Source organism: Caloenas nicobarica, chromosome 1 (assembly GCF_036013445.1).
Source record: "Caloenas nicobarica isolate bCalNic1 chromosome 1, bCalNic1.hap1, whole genome shotgun sequence".
Classification (NCBI taxonomy): domain Eukaryota; kingdom Metazoa; phylum Chordata; class Aves; order Columbiformes; family Columbidae; genus Caloenas; species Caloenas nicobarica.
The window spans coordinates 146,666,793-146,683,536 of NC_088245.1; the positions used below are offsets into that span (position 1 = coordinate 146,666,793).

General features: G+C 41.8%; 1 protein-coding gene across 1 annotated transcript in view; it reads right to left on the reverse strand.

The window, feature by feature from the left end:
• Positions 1-4,246: 4,246 nt before the first annotated feature.
• Positions 4,247-16,744, reverse strand: part of TSGA10 (testis specific 10) — a 33,565-nt gene continuing 21,067 nt past the window's right edge. The window contains 5 exon segments of the mRNA XM_065652103.1: positions 4,247-4,329; positions 7,208-7,360; positions 11,436-11,540; positions 11,841-12,043; positions 16,515-16,700. Coding sequence (XP_065508175.1) covers positions 4,305-4,329; positions 7,208-7,360; positions 11,436-11,540; positions 11,841-12,043; positions 16,515-16,700 — 672 coding nt within the window. The 3' untranslated portion in view covers positions 4,247-4,304.

A 16,744-nucleotide genomic window follows, 5' to 3' on the forward strand; every position in this document is an offset into this window, starting at 1 on the left:
AACCGGTACCGCGCGCCTGGGCTGCGGAAGAGGAGGAGCTGCTGCTTTACCACGTGAAAAAAAATCCGGGATGTGCATCCACTTCGGTCGGTGCCTGCGGCTTCAGGGCCCGCGTGGGGCCGAGGTAATGCATGCGGTTCGGAAACGAGACCTTCTTCCAGCCCCCACCTCGGGCAGGCAGCTCCCGGAGTGAAGATGCTGCGGGATTCCGCATGCGCCCAGGGCCCTGCTCTTCCTTGCCGCTGCCTTCCAGCTCCAGGTCAGCCTTTCCTAGCGCATGCATGATTTGGGGTGGGCGGGCGGGCAGCAGGCGGGCTCCCCTGTGCGGTTCGGTTCTGCCTGGGCGTCCCTGGCTGTGTGTCTGCCGGGGGCCGCGGAGGCAAGAGCAAGAGGGCCAAGCGGTGGGCAGCGCAGGCTCCTGAGCGGCAAGGAGGAGAGGCGAAGGGCTTTGGGCGTGCGGTGCCGGGCCAGGTGGGGCTGAGGCGAGGGAGGTGCGCGGGGCCGGCGGGCGGGCGGTGGGAACACCGGGGATCGAACCGGGCATCCTCCAGACCTCGGGGCCGGCGAACCGGCCGCTCATCCAGCGAGATCCCACGGCCGGAGAAGGCGCGGCGCCCCCTACGGGCCTCGCACCGCCCTGCGCGCCCGCCCGGCCCGGGGGGCTCCCACCGCCACGCCACGGTGACACCGCCCGCCTCGCAGCCCCAAATGCTCCTCCCACACACAAACAGCCTCTCGCCCCCCTTATTCCCCCAGTCCTCCCCCTCTGCACACCACCTCCAGCCCCGCTACAACCCCACCTGCCCCCCCGCCAAAACACACACGTGTAGGAAACAATTACTTCACCAATATAATAGGCTCAGGTAGGATCTCTCAGTAAAGTATATTTTATTAAAGATTTTGCAAAACCGGGTGTCCTACCTAACGATCAGCACACGGAAAAGGGCAAAAATCCCCTGCTTACATTACCCTAGTCGCAGCCGCAAATTCCCTCCCCTGTTCCCCATTGGTTGGGTACTGCAGGGTTTACAGACTGCCCAACGCCTGCCTCCGTTTACATGATTCTTTCATCCATCCTTTCATTTCATTTTTTTGAAAATAGAGGTATCTGTTTGCATTCCAGGAGTAGTTCGAAGAGACTTTGTTTTACATTAAGGATTACAGGCCCTAGTTGTCGTGGGGGATTTTAACTACCCTGATGTTTGCTGGAACTCAGCCAGCCATCCACAGTCCAGGAGGTTCCTCCAGTGCATTGATGACAACTTTCTGATGCAAATGGTGGAGGAGCTGACTAGGAGAGGTGCGCTGCTGGATCTCGTCCTCACTAACAAGGAGGGTCTGGTTGAAACGGTAAAGGTGGGGGGCTGCCTTGGCTGCAGCGACCATGAGATGGTGGAGTTCAGGATCTCCTGTGGCGGGAGCAGAATACCAAGCAGAATCGCAACCCTGGACTTCAGTAGGGCCAACTTTGGCTATTTCAAGCAATTGCTAGGGAAAATTCCGTGGGAAAGGCTGCTTGAAGGTAAAGGGGCCCAAGATAGTTGGTTAGCATTCAGGGACTGCTTCTTCCAAGCTCAAGATCAGAGCATCCCGACACGTAGGAAGTCAAGGAAGGGAGCCAGGAGACCTGCTTGGTTAAACAGGGAACTGCTGGGCAAGCTCAAGTGGAAGAGGAGAGTTTAGATCATGGAAGGAGGGGCTGGCCACCTGGGAAGAATATAAGGCTGTTGTCAGAGGATGTAGGGAGTCAACTAGGAAAGCTAAGGCCTCCTTAGAACTAAACCTGGCGAGAGGGGTCAAGGACAACAGAAAGAGTTTCTTCAAATACATGGCAGATAAAACTAACACCAGAGGCAATATAGACCCACTGATGAATGAGGTGGGTGCCCTGGTGACAGAAGATACAGAGAAGGCAGAGTTACTGAGTGCCTTCTTTGTCTCTGTCTACTCTGCCGGAGGCTGTCCTGAGGAGCCCCGTACCCCTGAGGCCCCAGAGGAAGGCAGGGCATGGAGGAGTTTGCCTTGGTTGATGAGGACTGGGTTAAGGACCAGTTAAGCAATCTGGATATCCATAAATCCATGAGTCCCAATGGGATACACCCGTGGGTGCTGAGGGAGCTGGCTGAGGTCATTGCTAGGCCACTCTCCATCATCTTTGCCAAGTCCTGGGAAACAGGAGAGGTGCCTGAGGACTGGAGGAAAGCAAATGTCACTCCAGTCTTCAAAAAGGGCAAGAAGGAGGACCTGGATAACTATAGATGGGTCAGCCTCACCTCCATCCCTGGAAAGGTGATGGAACAACTTATCCTTGGCGCCATCTCAAGGCATATCAAGGATAAAAGGGTCATTAGGGGCAGTCAACATGGCTTCACCAAGGGGAAGTCGTGCTTGACCAACCTCATAGCCTTTTAAGAGGACATAACCAGGTGGATAGATGATGGCAAAGCAGTGGATGTGGTCTCTCTTGACTTCACTAAAGCATTTGACACAGTCCCCCACAGCATCCTTGCTGCTAAACTGAGGAAGTGTGGTCTGGATGATCGGCTAGTGAGGTGGTCTGGGAACTGGCTGAAGGAAAGAGGCCAGAGAGTCATGGTCAATGGGGCAGAGTCTAGTTGGAGGCCTGTATGTAGTGGAGTGCCTCAAGGGTCAGTACTGGGACCAGTACTATTCAATATATTCATCAGAGACTTGGATGAGGGAACAGAGTGCACTGTCAGCAAGTTTGCTGCTGAAACCAAACTGGGAGGATGGCTGACATGCCAGAAGGCCGTGCTGCCATCCAGCGAGACCTGGACAGGCTGGAGAGCTGGGCGGGGAAAAATTTAATGAAATATAACAAGGGCAAGTGTAGAGTCTTGCATCTGGGCAGGAACAACCCCAGGTTCCAGTATAAGTTGAGGAACAACCTGTTGGAGAGCAGTGTAGGGGAAAGTCCTGGTGGACAGCAGGATGACCATGAGCCAGCATTGCGCCCTTGTGGCCAGGAAGGCCAATGGCATCCTGGGGTGTATTAGAAGGGGGGTGGTTAGTAGGTCAAGAGAGGTTCTCCTGCCCCTCTACTCTGCCCTGGTGAAACCGCATCTGGAATATTGTGTCCAGCTCTGGGCCCCTCAGTTCAGGAAGGACAGAGAACTGCTGGAGAGAGTCCAGTGCAGGGCAACAAAGATGATGAAGGGAGTGGAGCATCTCCCTTATGAGGAAAGGCTGAGGGAGCTGGGGCTCTTTAGCTTGGAGAAGAGGAGACTGAGGGGTGACCTCTTTAATGTTTATAAATATGTAAAGGGTGAGTGTCAGGAGGATGGAGCCAGGCTGTTCTCGGTGACAACTAATGATAGGAGAAGGGGCAGTGGGTACAAACTGGAACACAGGAGGTTCCACTTAAGAAACTTCTTCTCAGTGAGGGTGACAGAGCACTGGAACAGGCTGCCCAAGGAGGTTGTGGAGTCTCCTTCTCTGGAGACATTCAAAACCCTCCTGGACACCTTCCTGTGTAACCTCATCTAGGTGTTCCTGCTCCAGCAGGGGGATTGGACTAGCTGATCTTTCAAGGTCCCTTCCAATCCCTAACATTCTGTGATTCTGTGACATAAGGTGCAGAATTTCTGAGCAAGTTTAAGTGCCAATACCTATCTACTCACACTACTCTCTCATATTAAAGAACTGTTAAGTAGAAACCTCGTGCAGTTTTAATAAAATTCTTAGAAGTTGAACACACCTCCAGTATGTATGGAAACACATAAAAATACACATCTTCATAGATGGATGACAAAACACTGGTATCTGCTGGCATTACTGTCTTATTTATCCAAATTAATAAGTCAGTCAGGTTTGAAGGGAGTGAAAAAACCCCAAACTCTTCCTGTCTTGAGATGGCATAGCATTCTCTCAAGTATAATATTCACGTAGTTCAGCAAAAATACATCGAATATAGATACTTTTCCCCCAATAAAGTTTCACGTTTTTCTTTCCTTTTTTTCAATTATATAAAAAAACTTTTAAAATTATGCACACTTTTAAAATAAAAGCACACTGTCAGTAAAGTTGATGGAACTTGCATTTGATTCTTTTGGCTTTTTTCCTGTTTACTGAGATGGGCCATCTCACACAATAATACAAGAGCTGGGAGAGGGGTGAGAGAAGAAGTGATCTAAACTGATTTCTTCCCACTGAACAACATTAAGAGTGAGAAAAAGCTGTGCAAGCATTTGTGAAATAGATTTAATGAAATCTAGCATTCAGCAGGGAAAAATGATAATTAAATAAGCATTAAACTTTAACTCTCCAGATGTTGTGCGGAGTCTTCACAGCCCATTGTCCTTGAAATTCCTAGAAAGAAAAATAAATCTAATTTGTTTCATGTTCAGTGAACAGAAGTACATTCTGATGTTTCCATGTGCAAGACTTTAAGGTTTTGATTCTTAAAGCACTTTGAGCCGGCTTCCTAGTTTCTTCACCAGTCAATCCAGATCATTTGAAGGATTAGATTTTATTGTTCAAAAGTGTTCTAATGCTCCTTGAAATGAAAGGCAAGCTTTGGACTCCTATCACTTAAAAAAATCAGACAGAAAAGCTCCTTCCCACTAAGTCTGCAAGGCAAAGTACAAGGCACACCCTTTTCACTGTGTTGAAACAAGGAGTCTGGTGCAATAAAGATGGAGAGAAAGATGGAAGAATAAGAAAAAGTTACTGTCTAATTTACTTCTGATATCACGTTCTCAATAAAATAAGGTGGCTGTCCGCCTCATCTCCCACCACAGTCTGTCAGCTAAAATAGCACCAAGATACCGGGGAGCAGGAAGACTGTTCATGGTGATTCCAGCACTGCTCTCTCATTAACGCTTCACATACTGCAGAGTCGGACATCAGCTGTGCCAGAAGCCTCTCTAACAAAGAGTTGTTGCTTCTACAGTATATTTTTCAATCCTTTGTAACCTGTCTTCAAGCAATGCAAAAACGAAATGTCACCTCCTGGAGGAGTATTTCTGGTGGTATTCTGCTTGAAATCCATCAGGAACATACAAATAGATCGTGTTTCATCAGTTCCCCATATATCTATTTTTTAAGTCTGAATTCTGTGATTCTGCTGATGATTACGCTCAAATATGTGCATTAATATTCTTGCTTTTACACTCAGGCCATATTTTACATTGTTTTTTCTTTCGTTCTGGTCTCAGTTAATTTTTCTGAATCTTTCTAGAGTTAGCTGGGAGGGAAATGATTTAATCATTCATAAATATTTCAGACATTTCTACTAGTCTGTCTTTTTCTCGATACAGACTCAGAGTTCTTGATATAAAATTTATCAAGAACTTTAGTATTCTGGACCTTGCAGCACTCACCCAGACATAGGTAAATCAAACACAAATCACTTATACAAAGCAGACAGACCCAGATTCAGATCTCTGCTTTGTCTCAGGAGAGCCTTATCAAACAGGCTATGATGTTCATCACTGTATCACTGCACTACATAAACCTTATAAATTCTTTCCAGTTAAACTTTTAAAACATAGCACAGACTGCCAAAGGTTCAGTTTTTATTGCACAAGCTTTTTAATGAAAACAATTCCAAACCATGTAGTATAAATAAATAACTCAGTAAGTCAGTCTGAAGCAACCCTAGTTCTTACCACGTAGCCAAAAAAGTATAACAAAGAGCTGGATGAGGAAAAAAGTTACGAATTATATTAGTATCTTGAGCAGTCAAAAACGGAAAATAATTAAGCAGAAAAAAACCTGAGTTCACTTGCACACAAAAGCTACATTGATTTAATTGAGAAAGATTTAGCTTAAACCAGCTGATAATTTTAAGCAAAGTATTTATATCTGGCTCACACATTTCATTTTTAGTCCTTACTTGAACTCGTTGTTCCCTAGTAATGCATGAATGCAGATTATGCCACATAAGGCCAGCCATGACAAAACAAAAACAAACAAACAAAAAGGCAAACAAGAACAGAGTTGAATTCATAATTTAGTTTGTAGAAAATTAGTCTTGATTTGGTATTTAGTCAGACATTTACTAATTAGAAACGAATTCTATAGCCTTGAGAAGGGAGTGATGTAACTAGAAAAAGCACCATGATCATTAGTATCAGTGCAGTGACTACATGGATTGATACCACCTTTTATACGGTATCAAAAATAGAAGAATGCATTATGGTAATTAAAAGTAAATTAAACCATGCAAAATGATACAATGCTTATTTGAAAAAATGTTAAGAACTACTCTGTTCTCAGACTAAGGAGGAGTAGATGCGGTTCTATGGGAGGAATGAAGACTCCCTGTACTTGCTATCAAGGACAGGCAATAGCTACCAAATCAGTCTTGCACAGCTATGTTTTCCTACTAAGGGTACCAGAACCAGCTCACTAACCCGAGGAAACTTGTCTCGTATTCTTAGGACCTGTGTATTTATAGGAGCCTTTGATAACAAAGATTAATCAACTGTCAAAGGTAATAATCTCAGTTAACAAAGTATTAACAAAATTCATCTTGGAAGTACATAACCATTTCAAAAGCAGAAATTATTTCCTGCATGAATTGAAACTTTTTCTCCTCAACTGGCAATATTTTTTAATGCATGCTGCCATCAATCTACCAAAAAAGTGTGATGCAACAAGCATACAGCTACCAAATATGAACCTGAGCTGACACTGAACTGACAGGAGAGCAGCTGTGTATTTTGGAGGCTCCATTTCACTGATGGTTAAAAGGAAAGCTGGGCTCGTCCCTCCTCAGAGTTACAAGTATTTGAAGACTTGCAGAATGCATTTGTATCTTGTAAAAAAATGCACATATAAAGAGTAAAAGCTATTCTGAAAAATACTAGAAGAAGAAAGGCTGGGTAGTTAAGAGATTTTATGTAGAAAAGATGAAAATGTTTACATCTACACCTGCACAAAATGGTGGCAAGTCAGGTAGAGATTTTCTGTAGCATTATTTCTATTACTGTTTTAAGAATTTATGACTATAGCATCCTGGTGCAAGTAGTTGCTCTTAACCACATAGTTTTGCTGCAGCTCAATAAAACAAAATAAAAGGAGTATCATCAAAAGATTGTTGTCCTGAATCTTTTTGTAACTTTTCTTGGAGCAATGTAATTCCATAGAATTCAGTAAATATTTCAACAAGAAATATCAGAGTTCATTATTTTTTATTACCCCTCTTCAGTGTTTGGAACTTAAGTGTTGTTGAAGCGCTTACCCTTCCTGGGACGAGTCCAGAGACCAATCAGGAGGTCGATAATGGGAATGATCAGGTGATGATGTTCTTAATGTAGAGCCTAACTGGTACGAAGAGCCTAACTGATACGAGACTGCATGATTCTGGCGTCGAAGCTCCTGTATGGCACGTTCCCTAAATAAACATTATTTTACAGTGAGACAAATAACTTTTCAAAAATCATCAACATTATCTCACAGTCATAACTTTTTTTCTATTTGAGATTGTCAGCTTTTAAATTTTATTTCACTTTAGAAGGAGATGTGTTCATCATATACTCTCTGAAAGAGATTTATGACTCTCTCTGTATTACTCCCTTACTCAAGTTTAGTTCTACATATTCATTGTCTCTCTTTTCCGTAAAAGACAGAAGCTAGTCATGGTTGCTGCTGGTTAAGCTCTATAAATTATGAAAATCTCCAGCAAGAGCCTAATTTTAAGGTTATTCATAAGGACAATCACTAAAATCAGCAATGATATTAACGTAAGAACAGTGTTGCTTGCAGTATTCTTGTGCTGCTAGAGTCTACCTAAAGTGCTCTGGAGCTGGTGGATATTCAAGAGATGCTGGACACCCCAGTAGGAAGGTTGTAAAAAAAATGATAGTCTAGTCATTTTGACTGCTGGAGGTGGGGGCTGGATACCAGATCAATCTGTGACTCCTGCATCTGGGTGTACAGGGAGGAATACATGGAATTGGATAATACACTGGAATATTTTGGAGGTACGTACTCATCTGGGATCCTGGTTTCAGGCTGCCAATTGTTTACATATGGAGAATCTAGTCTGGGTTGGATTGGGAAACTACTAGGAAGAGTGGCTACAACAACCCCTGGGTTTCAGTGTAGAACCCCAGTAAAACCTGGACTAGGGTTCATTATAAATGAATGGGTATATTGGGAGGATAGCATTGACCCAGGCTGGAAAAAGGGACTCCATGTTGTCCAAAACCTTGCAAATAAGGGTATAACCAGGACTGCCCGTATGGTATTGAACCGAAACTGACCCCAGTGTGGCTTTGCCATTACCACAGACTTCCCTATGGAGTGGCCCCCTGGAGCAGATCACCCAAACTTGCAGGAGAGGGATCAGATCCAGCACCAGCTCATGGAGCTGAATCTACAGGCAAGAAAAGGGCTCACTCTAGCAGCAGGAGCTCTGTGAGACAGGAACAGTCTTCCACCCAGCTACCAACATCCCACAGCCTTGTGCCTGGGGAGGCACCAGATGCTCTATAAAGACTATGGAACCAGACTTGTCTACATTGACTGCCAGTCTTACTAGCATTATTGCTTTTAAGGGCTTTACTACGCACATGCTGGGAACAGACGTTTTAGCAGGGCCTGTTACAATAGGACAAGGGGTAATGGTTTTAAACTAAAGAAGGGGAGATTCAGGTCAGACATGAGGAAGAAATTTTTTACAATGAGGGTGGTGAAACACTGGCCCAGGTTGCCCAGAGAGGTGGTCGATGCCCCATTCCTGGAGACATTCCAGGCCAGGCTGGACAGGGCTCTGAGCAACCTGATCTAGTTGAAGATGTCCCTGCTTACTGCAGGGGCTTGGACTAGATGACCTTTGAAGTTCCCTTCCAACCCAAACTACTCTGACTCTACGATTCTATGCTGTACTGGCTTTAATGGTCAAGATGGTGCTGACAATGATAGGAAGTCAGAGTACAGATGCTTGCAGCTCTCACAGGTAATATCCTGCTGTACAATACTAAGTTTGGGTACAAATGTAGCAAAACTGTGATCAGTGGGGAAAAGCAACCATGGGCAAGTTTTTTATCTGGGAGGAGACTTGGGCAGAGAGAGGTACAAGGGCAGCAAAAAGGAGGGTCAAGAAACAAAAAGGGATAAAAAGATATGCAAGTCATGGGCTTGGGGTTGTCCAGGGGTATCTGACAGTCAGTTCCTGTGCTTGGTCACCAGAGCCACAACAGGGCAGTAAATGAAACCTGTTGTTCCACAGGAGTCCAAACTGCTTTTGCTGTCAGGAGGACAGGGGACATGGGGAGGTGCTTTTCCTGACTGGTAAAGAAAAACCCGGACAGATGGATTAAGCCTCCTGGTATGTTGGTGCTTAGTAAAGGCCTGACAGTGTTAGCACTTCACCTCCTAATTTCAGGCATTATTTCATTCTGCACCAAGGCAGTAAATCAATACAACTAGCTAAGTCAGTGTTACAAGGATATAATCTACCCACTTGTTTAAACTGACAACAAGAAAAAACAGCCAATATTGACATCTGCTACTTCCATTATATACTATCACGACACTGAGTTTAATTATAGTATTTTTCTTCTCTGGCCAATTTTCTTGTTTTCACTTGCCAGTACTGAAAAATAGATTGGCTGTAAGAAGCCAACTTGGAGTTTGAATCCCTTTCCCTGCAAGCAAGACAGAGAGATGTCTGCTCTTGTAAAGCATGAATTTCTGAGGAAAAACAGAAAAGTAAATTCTTGTAACCTGTGTGGGACATTGAAGGGACACTGTTTTGATTTTATTAAATGCCAAAAAAACAAAACAAAACAAAACAAAAACGTCTAGCCTTTCAGACAGCTAAATCCAATATCAGCCTCAGATTTTTATGAGAACATTTCAGTCTTTGCTATCTAATATTTCTGGATACTGTTTTTGCAACTGACTTACAGACTGCATGCTGCTTTGCAAAACAATTTAGATAATTATGTTTGTAATTCTCTTGAAGCAAAAGAGAAATTCTCCTCAAGAATGAAAACTGGCAATCTTTGCCTCAGCATAGGTTCACTCAAATATTTGTTTTGCTAACCAACTGTAAACTAAGTGTTGATATTGTTGCAACTATAAACAACCACACGAGTAACAAATTATCCTTAACTAGGAGAAGAGATTAAGTATGGAGGCTGATTCAACCTTCTGCCAATGAACACTTCAAGAACACTTGCAGTCCCTACCAGGGAGCACACATAGACCATGAAATGGATGCACTCACACAGTGGGAGCAGAGAAACAACAGTCTAAAGAAGACAGTTTCTTTTAAAATAAAGGTAATCCCATATTAGCACGCAGTCTAGCTCTTTCTGTGCAGCAGAAGAAGCACAAATGATGGCACCTTTTGAACAAACACAAAAGTTTAGCAGTTTTTGCCATGACTTAAGAGTAAAGGATAATCGAATTTGAAATTGTAACAAACACTGAGACATTTAAGAAATCCATCTTTAAAAGACCTAACACCAGGTATAAAGATGCCCCCTCCAAAACCTATGAGAGCACAGAGTATCAACAAAGTAATTTGCTACAATTAAACAAGACATCTGATTCTCAAACCTGTGCTATGGTTGCATCACTCTGCTTCTTTTAGCCATCTCTTTTACATACCCAAAATAATGCCCAGCACAGTAATGTTTTATCCTTAGTACATCCACAAAATAGAGAAGTACCATTGTTTCACAGATTAAAAAAACATCCAAAACACTGAGACTACGTAAAGTAACTCAGGAAGCAGGCCAGGGGCCGCTCTCTGGTACTGCGGCCAAATCATATGAAACAGTTTGTACATATTGTTAAACTCTCTTCCCACACACACACACAAAAAAAAAAAAATTACTCTGGCCACACTGACATTTGGGAGCCATCCCTAGCACCTTCTGTGCCCCAAGCAGTACCTGGGAGAAGGCAGGTTGGTATGGGCTAAAATAATTCCAGAGTGTGTACTGACATTTAAACTGTACAGACAAGTACACAGGTGTGTGCACCCCTCAAGTCAATGCTCTGACCTGCTTTAGTTCACTAGTACCGGGGTAGCCAAAAGGTGGTCTTTCACATCACAGAACTTAGCAGTCTATAGATCACTTGTCTAGCCAACTAGTCACCTGGACTCTCACTATACATCAAGACAGGTATCCCCATAAATAAGCAAAGATGGACGAGCATCTTCAGGAAGGTGATCCATCTCATCCTAAAACAGGCAATTCCAGAGGGCAGTTCATCTCACTGTCTTGTTCCACGGGGTATAAAGGGAACCTGGATAGCTAATTTAGACAGCATGTCTAACAGCTACACGGACTGAATTCAGTGACATGAATAGCCCTTGAACACACAGGGCATGTACAGTGGAGCAAAGCAAAACTTTGCTGTTTATCCTACTAATGAGTCTAAGCCTTAGTACTGTTTTGCATTTCACACCAACTAGATGCAGGAAGCACAATACAAAAACATATACTTGCCTTTCAAAGCGCTCGGTCTCCAGCTGTCTTTTGGTGATAGCCAGTTCCGACTCTAGCTGAGCTGCTCTATTTCTGAGCTGAGTAAAATCTTGACTCTGCACAGCACTGTAAAGTCCATACACTTTATTTAGATAGCAACGAAATACAATTATCCAAAATTAAAAGGGCAGCTATACCATGCAACTGAGATTAAGAACGTTTTTTGGAGTAAAATATAACACTACACAGAAAAGTCTATTAAGGTATAGCTGAGGAATCAGAAGCAAGTTTTTAGTATCTTCTGCTATTAAAGTAACCAAGGTACCTCAGCCATTTGAAAATGCAGCTAGATATAAAACCATCTGTATGTATGTACACTTGGGAAGAATGAAAAAACCTGCAATATTTTCCTGGTCATTTACTCACAGTTTATCTTCTGCTAAAGAAAGCTGTTCCTTGAGAAACTGAATTTCAGAGTCTTTTTCTTGCTTTGCTCTTTGTGACTGAAATTCTTTCTCACGATTGGACACAAGCAAAGACTCCAGGTGTTTCAAAGTTGCTCTTTCATTCCCCAGTTGTTTTCTCAGCAGCTCTGTTTCAGAATGGGATGACTCACACTTGCTCTGCAGCTAAACAAAGATTTTAAAGTTTTATCTATCTATTATGGCAACCTCTTTTTTAAAAAAGAGTCTGGGATTAATGACCAAAATTCTGTCTCACTCTAAAATGGATGATTAGTGTTATATTTGCCCTAAGTCAAAATCCTGTGTCAGATTTATAAATTCACCCAATGTATATATCAGAATATAAATGTACTTGATAGAAATAACAAAATGCTTTGAAATATACGGATCAATGGATACAGACTGTAAACAGAATCATTAAAGAAGAGGAGGGAAGTTCTACATTTTGTTAAGGCAAGAAACTACTGCTAAATCGTTTGCATGCAGGAAATGACACCTGGTATAACAAACCAATATCTGCACCTCCAGCAGTGTGAAATTACACTTATTTTACTTAAAGGAGCATCAAGAATAAATCCAGGGGGAAAAGGGAAATGAATAAAATCCAAACCAAGAGATTAAGAGCCTATATATATTGGGGGAACCTAAAAAAGAAGAGTACCCATAAAACCTAATATGTTCCACTGAAAAGAGAACAATGGACGTACCTGAGACAGAACTACACAAAATGAAAAAAAAATCCCAGAGATGGTGAGTCAGGAAAATCTGTATTGGGTCAGCTACAGAGACACACAAATCTGCTTGTTTTAATCTCAGCATAAATAAGATAGATGCTGTTTTCCCTTCATATTTTCACGTATGCATTTTAGTTTGTCTAACTGAGTCCATTTTGGGTACTGCAAACACTTTTATCTGTATTTTACTCAAACCTAGTTTACATTAAGCACAATAATGCTCACCCAAAGGTCACGGTACATCTGTGAACTGAGACATCTTAAAAATACCCTACCTCTCCAGCATATTCCTCAGAATTTGCAGAGGACAACCATTTGTGTGTTCAAACCAGGGAGATACTAAGAGAACTCGGGTCACAGGCCAACACGGAAAAAACCACCACCACCACCAACCACTCCACAAATACGTTTTTCACTTTCCAAAGCAAAACTCAAATTATTTGGTTTTACCAAACTAAACCAAAAGGTTTCTTCAGTCTGAAAGAAATAATTTTCCACTGTCAATCAAAAATCTAGTTCCCTTGCTTATAAACAGTTTTGATATTCTACTTTTGTATTTCAGAACAAACCTATACTGAAAACTGTAGACAGCATAAATTATAGGAAAATAAACAGTATTAGAAACACTGAAAGAACAATATTATTCAGCATCACATGTAGCCTCCACTTCTGAATATACATATGTTGCAATCTAGGAATGCAGATTTCTGCACTGGAATGCTATGTAAAATCAGAGCCCTATGTGAAGGTTATAGAATACATGGCTGATGAAAGAATACTGCTTGAAAGGTAAGAAAAAACTAGTGAAAAATTCCCAACTTCAGACTTTTCTCCAGCTCGCCAACTGCATTTCTATACTTTTCTCTCCTGAAACTTTTGCTGCTCTCCAGAATCCCAGCAAGTCTCTTGACTGACAATCTCACAGAAGGATCCAGGAAGGCTTAGTCATATTAGATCTCACAAAAGCTTCAGACAAATGTCATATGCTGGAAATCTTCCCTGTTGAAGGCATCATAGAGAATTCCACAAACATACAGAAGACATCTCACATACATTTGGCTGGAACAAATAACCAACTGTCAAACAGCAGCTTTACCCATGGTGCATGGAAAAGTTAAAGAGAATGCTGGATGCCTGTAAAGAACAAGAAATTATCTCAACTGGAGCAGAGGACAGACAGGACAGTGATAGAATCATACTGAAAAAAATGGAATAATCTCAGTATATATGAACAATTTTTCAGAGTTTACTCAAGCTGAGGTTTTAAAAAATTGCCTATCAAATGTTAATTTTGTGGATTTTGTAAAAATCAAGGTCAACAGAAATTGATCTTCATGGAAATTAAGGAAAGATTGTTAAAGAGATATTGATAATTCTTAAAACAGTCAAGCATTTTAAAGTCCATGTCAAGTTTCTTTGCTAATAAACCACCACTCCAGCTATTCTGCTTAGTTAGTGACTAGATGTAAAATCCAAGACATGTTTCAAGAAAACGACCAGTAATTTTAAGTCCTGACTTTTGAGTATTCATTGTAAAACCTTGCAAGTGTACAGCATCCACTCTCTGAGGAGTAAGCCCCTGAGGAATGTCAAATTAAACATTCGGAATATTGAAACACTGATCAGTAGGGATTTCTTTGATCATTCTAAATCCCAAAGTATATTTAGATCCCTTAAGTATAACATTAACATAAACTTATTTTTCTAATAAGTTGCACATACCCTGTCTACCTTCTCTACTGTGTAAGTTAACTGCTGATTTAATCATTCTTTGACTGCATCTAGTTTAATGCAAAGTTCTTGTGTAGATGTGAGATCTGCAAGTATAGGGACTCTCTCCTCATGTATGTTTTGAAGTGCTCCTTCCATTTCCACAAGAGACTTGCTTAAGGCAGAAATCTGAGACTCCTATGCTGCTTCTGTTGTTAAATGCTACAGTAAAGCAATATCAGATAATCAAAATGCTACTGCAAAGAAAATTTAAAACTGCTTCCAAAATCCTACAAAAATATCTCTGTAATTGTGGTGAATTTTATGAGGCAGCAGTCATTTATTCTGAAATAAAATTTAAAATTATTCTTTTAAATAACTCCCATATATAAAAACTAGAAGAGTTCTTGCATCTGACAGCAGTCAGCTACTGACATTTTAAACTCTATTCCTAGAATTCTGCTCCTTCTGCAGAGCTAATAAGGTTCAAAATTCTGCTATAGGACCCATTTCATTTTCAGATCTGACCCTCTTATTTTAGCAATAAAATGTATTCTTGCATGTAGACGATCGGTGAATGCTGAGACGCTGTCAGTCATATTTATACTACTGTCACCTGTAAACTCAGGCACAACTAAGAGATGACAGAAGTCACACTAAAGTCAAGTCCACAGCAGCAGTGGTTCTGAGTAAAGGCATTCAGAATTTTGTATATTTTCAATCAATATAACCTAGCTTTTTGCTTTTTGAAAAATGCCTGTACTTTGCCCAGTGACACTTGACTTGTATTTCTGGTCACTTTTAACTACTTAATTTTCAGTGGGTGGCAGAATGAGTCTGGGAGTCGATAAAAGCAAACAGAGAGCTGAAGCGCTGTGACTTCCTTGAAGAACTTCTTAGGAATAATGCCAAAATAGATGATTGTAGGGGGAACACATCACATTAATTCTAGCTCTGTCTTGCCTAAAAAAAAGCACAATGAACACAGGGCACTGCTAAGCATGTTAAGAGTTTTGAATAGAAAGTTCTGTGTTTTAGATAGGTACCTTACATGTAACTGCTATGAACCTAATAATGACCTCTGGAATTCTAATTCAATTTGTTGACACAGTTTTCATGAAGAGGCCTGTTTATTCCTATACTTAATAGCAGGCATGTGGGAAGGAATCAGAAGGACGAAGTCTCTACCCATTTGGGGCTCACTGGACAAACTAGCATGATGTACCAGTTTTATTACATTAAAAGAATGTCAAAATCTGCCACACGGTCTTCGTGTGCTGTTTTGCTACTGTTAAGTTTTCTCCCACTTTCTGAACAGCGGCAGCCCAGTTCCTCTTGAGTATGTGACATGCACAGGTAGCCCTCAGTAGCCTATGGGATATTTGGGAAGCAGAGATGATCTGCAACAAATATAATAACAACCCAAAACCAGAAGATAGTTTATATGTTCATAACATATTTCCAAAGCCATGCTGTGCATTTCCCTTTAAGTTCCTCAGATTTTGAAGTGGGAAGAAGGTCTTTGGGACACCTAAAGCAGTGGAAAAAAGGTTGTAAAGCTGGAAGCAAGAAAAGCAGAAACAAGAACGTAACAGGTGACAAAGCCCTAGGTATGTTTCAGGTATGCTGTGGAGTTGCGTGTGACATTATGACTTCAGTCATTCCAAACATGAGAGCATTTTGTAACTTTTTTCCCTTGAAATATGCTATTATTTTAAAATCTTTTTTTCCAAATGTGACCAGTGGAATTCTAGTCATGTTATTAAACAAACTCAAACTCCATACCGTTCATTGTAGCAAATATCTCTAAAATATGAGGAGTGGCATTAAGCATAATTTTAAACAGCTACATGCTTGGTCTCTTCTCCCAAGTAGCAAGTGATAGGACAAGAGGAAATGGCCTCAAGTTGTGCCAGGGGAGGTTTAGATTGGATATTAGGAAAAAATTCTTCACGGAAAGGGTTGTCAGGCTGGTTGCCTGTCAGGCTGTCATTGGAACAGGCTGTGCAGGGAAGTGGTGGAATCACCATCCCTGGAGGTGTTTAAAAGGTGTTTAGATGAGGTTCTTAGGGACATGGTTTAGTGCTAGAGTTAGGTTATGCCTGGACTCGATGATCCTGAGGGTCTCTTGATTCTATAATACTACCAGACTATTTCAAGGTTGAACTATGGAAAGAACTATTTCAACTTACTTGCTCCATCTCTGTTTCAAGGGTCTCCATTTTCTCTTTCAACCAGTGGTTCTCAGACTCCACACTGATCAGTGCCATTCTAACAGAGCTACAATCTGCTTCTGCTTGATGCCATTTTGCTTCCCAACTTTCTCCTTGTTCACAGGCTTTGTGATAGTTCTCCAAAAGCTCACAGTTCTCTCTCTCCTAAGACATAAAGCTTGTTTGTTTAATAATTTACAGTAAGCTTC